Below are 4,718 nucleotides of genomic sequence, written 5' to 3'. Positions count from 1 at the left end.
AGAAGTCGAAGAATTCGATCAAGGAACTGTTTGAGCGCAAGCGTGAGTACTGCGACAAACGACAGCTGGAACGTACAAAGATCACTGGTTATAAGTCCGGAGATAAATTGCGCAAGCAGAAAAAGATAGCGAAAATGGTACAACACAATCTGCCCCTTATTCGGACGAGTCAATATCGAGGAGGTATGGCCGAGAGAAAGAGACGCCGCGATGTCGGTAGCTCCTTCACTAAGAAGAAGGAGCATATTGCCGAAGGGAACACCATTAAGGACGTCTATGACTTCGATGAGGAGGAAAGTGCGAATGAGTCAGGTTTCAGTTCTGTACTTTCCTACCGCGTCAAATCGGACGTGCCTAAGGAGCTTAGCATCTCAACTCTTCTCTCGAAAACGATTGGTGACACCTTAGCTAATGGAAAATCCATCAGCGCCATTGATGAGAGTCTCGAGAGTATGGTCGATCGCAAATTTAATGACATTGAAAAACTTTCTCCGAAGTCTAAGACTGCATTCAAGGCCGAACGCACTGAAGACAAACAAACTGTCATAGGTACACTTTAAGATATTTGTATCGTTCTCCTATTTATATTTGTTAATGATTCAATGTTGTGTAATAACTCATTCTATTTTACTATCAAATTTATTGCACAAAAGCGTTTTTAATTGAATGGAAATAATTTGTTGATAAAGGAATAGTGAATTGGAAGATTAAATTCAATTTTTATTGACAAGATTAATGTTATGTCATATGTAGAAGAACCTACATTTTTTTTTTTTTTTTTTTTTTTTTTTTTTTTTTTGATGAAAAAATTAAAATTATAATGAATAGTCAGTTTCTTTAAGTGGACATTCAAGAAGAATGTTAATGCTCAAAGAACAGTTGTACATTTAAATTAATTTGTAAATGATATAACTTTATGTCACAAAAATTGGTTTTTTATTTTTTCTTATATTCAGATTTATTATTAAATTTTTTTAACATAAATACATATGGCTAATATAATTTCATTAATCTTATCGGTTTATATCAAGTTTATTGCAATATAACTATAAATTATTTTTTAATATAAAAAATATATTATCTTGCCTTTCAAAATTTATTGATAATTTTTTTTAAATATTGTATAAAATATAAAATTATTTAATGTTATTTATTTAAATGGAAATAGAAACTAAAGATGATTATAAATTCCTTTAAATATTATAGGACCTATGGACGAGTACGTGGACAGACGACAAAAATCAAAACGCTCATCTACTGAATACAACACAAACAAATATTCCGGCAGGTCAAAAAAAAAGAGTGTTAAAAATATGAAGAAAAAGTCACGCAATGCTTGGTATGAAGATGATAGCTCAGACGAATTCGTGACAAAATTAAAAGCTGACGATATCGGCGTCGGTATATCTAAAACTCAACGGACCTGTTCCAAGGGCAAACAAAATCTATTTGCGGAAATGTCCTCAACTTCGTCCGAAAGTGAATATGAAAGAGTCGCAGGGGATGTGGACGAGGATAGTTTCGATACCGACACGTTGGTCACTGCTTCAAAGCCTTGTGCGGACCAAACGGTGGATGAATTGGGTAAACTTAATTAAAACCTTTCGTTTATTTTTTCTCATTTCTTTCCTTTTTTATAATTTTAAATTCATTATTGAAAATCTTTTTGTAATATTTAATGTCTTTTGCGTAAGAACTTTCAGTAAAATAATCTTAATGTTTTATGAATAGCAGTCATAATTTAAAATCAGTACTGTTTTATATATTCGTATTCGTAATTTTAATGATAATAATATAGTCTCCTCTATTGATGTATCAATTAAAACTTATTGAGATATCAAATAATAAGTTTTTTTTTTTTTTTTTTTTTTAGGAAAACAACTTAAGGTCATAGAAAGTGTTATCAATAATGAATTGCAACATGGTGAAAGCCAAGAATACTGGTCTACACAAAAGAATCAAATGAACAATATAAAAAATGATTTAGATTTTTCGAATGACGATAGGAAAAAGAAATTCGAATCCGAAGAGTTATCGGATCATCCTCTAGTAATAGATGAGAACATAAGAGAGTCGGGTGATGTTGAGCAACGCACCAATACCGATGAAGAAACACAAGAACGCAATTTTGAGTTGGACGATTTGTATCGTGAAGACAGTTCAATCATCGATTCGGATCGTGATGAAGCTACCGGTGCTACCAAAAATGAGGACAAATTCAATTCCATTCTTAAGATTACCGAAACTATGATACCACCTTTGTCCAAACAAAATGGCAAATCTACGGTCGAAAAGTACATCTCGCTTGAGGATGCCCTTGAACTTTTGGATCAGCCGCAAGATCAGAGCTTTAAAATGTCAAGATCAAATGCCGAAAGTTTTCACAAGGAAAAAAAGGAGCAATTCGAGAATTCGGGCGATGACGAGGAGGAACTTCCGGAAAAGCTGACAGGCGATGAGAAGCCGCAATGCGAGTCTGAGAACCTACCGCTCCACGTCTTTTTAAGTCGTAAGGTGCAGGAATCGAAAAAACGGAAACAACAGCAGCAGATAAAGAAACTCAAAAAGGAGCAAGAACGGATATTGCTAGAATTACAGCCGACCAGACGTCAGAGGAAATGCGCAGTGGGTAAGCAAGGTCTTCTTGCTGAAATCAGCAGCTCAGACGAAGAGCCTTCGATAACTAATAAAAAGCCTAATGATAAATCTGAGCAACCGGAACGACAACGTAGCAAGCAGAAGCAACGTGAATCCAAGGAAAAGCGCAAAGAGAGATATATTGAGAAAAAACATGAACAGATGATAGCTAAAGAGCAGAAGGCCATTGAGGAGGAAATAATGCGTGAGCTTGAGGAGAAAAGGCAGAGCGCGACGAGTGAGGCTTCCTCCTCGGAAAGAGATGAAAAGAAACAGCCAATCATTAAAAGCATCCAGGATAACAAAGGAGAGGAAAGTCCATCGAAGCCAGCCAACAAATATAATCCAAGAAAATATTGGCACAAACAAAAGCAAGATGAGCTCGAAATCACTAAGAAGTTTAAAAGATCTAAATCGGGGACCCGAATGAACACCAATACTGAAATAAATGAGAGACTAGTGAGAACGCTAACTTTTACCTCCAGGAAAAAAAAACCTGCAGCGAAGATGACGCAGAGAACCAAAAAGATTTCCTCAGAAATGTTCAAGAAACAGGGAAGATCTAAAATGAGATCTGCTTTGTTTAACCACGGAAAAGACTCCAAAGAGTCACAGCAGCTACGTTCACTCAGCAGTAAGCGGGAGTCCGACTTGGAAGGGGATGAGGAGTTAAAAGCTGCTCGCTCCTGGAACAAAGTTGACGAGGGCGTGGGTGTGGCGATCGGACGCCGAAAGCGTGCCGCTGCAAATCAACTGTACTATTGGTCCAGTTCGAGCGACGAAGAGGAAGGGAAAAGGGAAGAGAGGAACATGGAGGAAGAGATAGAGCAGCAAAAACAGCAGCTTGTAACCACGGAAGTCATCGTGACGGAAACATCGATAGCGGCAGCTGTAGCTACACCTATTATTGGAACTGCAGTTGCTACTTCTGCGATAGTTTCAACAAGTGCAAATGTACATATAACTGGAGCTCATGGAGCCGGTCTGGAAAGCCAAGAGGACGACCGTCAGGAGCAACACGGCTGGATAGTCGGTGACTCACACAAGAAGATGATTACAATGCTTGCGATGGAAAAGCAAATGAAAGAGAAAAGACGTAGAAGCGAGAATGATGAGCAGTCACCGGAAACAAGCCAGAGCGCCAAAATTAAGAACAAGAGGTACAGAAACAGTACATCTTGATATGTTTTTTACGACTAAAGAGACTTTTGAGCGCCATGTGGTCATATAACTTGACTGCACGAGACACTCGCAAGACGGGATTTTTTTTTATTAGTGTCACCAAGTTTTTTTTATGTATAAACAGATAATACTTTTTAATAGAGCTTTATTGATTTTACGAGCACTTAAGTGGCTCCATGCAATACGTTTTATTTTATTTTATTTGCGAATGACTGTGTATATATCGGCAAGGAGCTCATCGGTAAAAGCAAGAATGACACAATATGTTGCTGAAGTTGGTATCGCAGGCAAGGAAACAAATTTCTTAGTCGGGTGATAGTTGAAATAGTCGAGGAAACAGTTAATCCTATGCCGCGAGTCCAAGATTTGTGTTTTTTGCGTCAAGCCAGAAAAACGAACTTCGCATCATCCTCGATATATAGAGAATCGATTGTCTGAAAAGTGTTTTTGGAATTACGTTTGTGTGTATGACATTTGGTTATTTAAAGGGACGAAATAGGCTTTGAAATTAGTTGCTGATATTAGAATCTATAGTAGTATCTTTATAAAGAAGGAAAATATATAAGAAAAATCGTTGCACTAGAAAACACTAAAAAAAAGGGCGACATTTTAAAGGTACGATTTCTTTATATACCTATATATGTACCTCTGTTTTCGTACCCTGTGCGATAGCCGCAAATAACTATTCAGTGTTGGCTTAAATAAAAACAGATTAAGCGTACCCTTTAGTATAATTTTTTGTGATTCTTGCGTTGAAAATAAAAAAATTGTACTCTTAATTAGATTTTAAGTTTAATTTACGTTTTAATCGGGGGAAAGCATATCGGCGAACTCTCGTTTAACATATACACTTATTTCCTTCTCTTTCAGTTACTTTTTTATTTTGTTCTTAATCCGTA

General features: G+C 36.6%; 1 protein-coding gene across 1 annotated transcript in view; it reads left to right on the top strand.

The window, feature by feature from the left end:
• The window catches only part of LOC105360833 (uncharacterized), an 84,029-nt gene extending 79,527 nt beyond the window's left edge, over positions 1 to 4,502 (top strand). Inside the window, exons 9-12 of the mRNA XM_011497832.1 lie at positions 3 to 549; positions 1,207 to 1,584; positions 1,874 to 3,464; positions 3,630 to 4,502. Coding sequence (XP_011496134.1) covers positions 3 to 549; positions 1,207 to 1,584; positions 1,874 to 3,464; positions 3,630 to 3,819 — 2,706 coding nt within the window. The 3' untranslated portion in view covers positions 3,820 to 4,502. The remainder of the gene's footprint in view (positions 1 to 2; positions 550 to 1,206; positions 1,585 to 1,873; positions 3,465 to 3,629) is intronic.
• Positions 4,503 to 4,718: the final 216 nt, after the last annotated feature.

Source organism: Ceratosolen solmsi, unplaced genomic scaffold (genome assembly GCF_000503995.2).
Source record: "Ceratosolen solmsi marchali unplaced genomic scaffold, CerSol_1.0 scaffold47, whole genome shotgun sequence".
Classification (NCBI taxonomy): Eukaryota; Metazoa; Arthropoda; class Insecta; order Hymenoptera; family Agaonidae; genus Ceratosolen; species Ceratosolen solmsi.
This window is presented reverse-complemented; position numbering and strand designations above follow the sequence as displayed.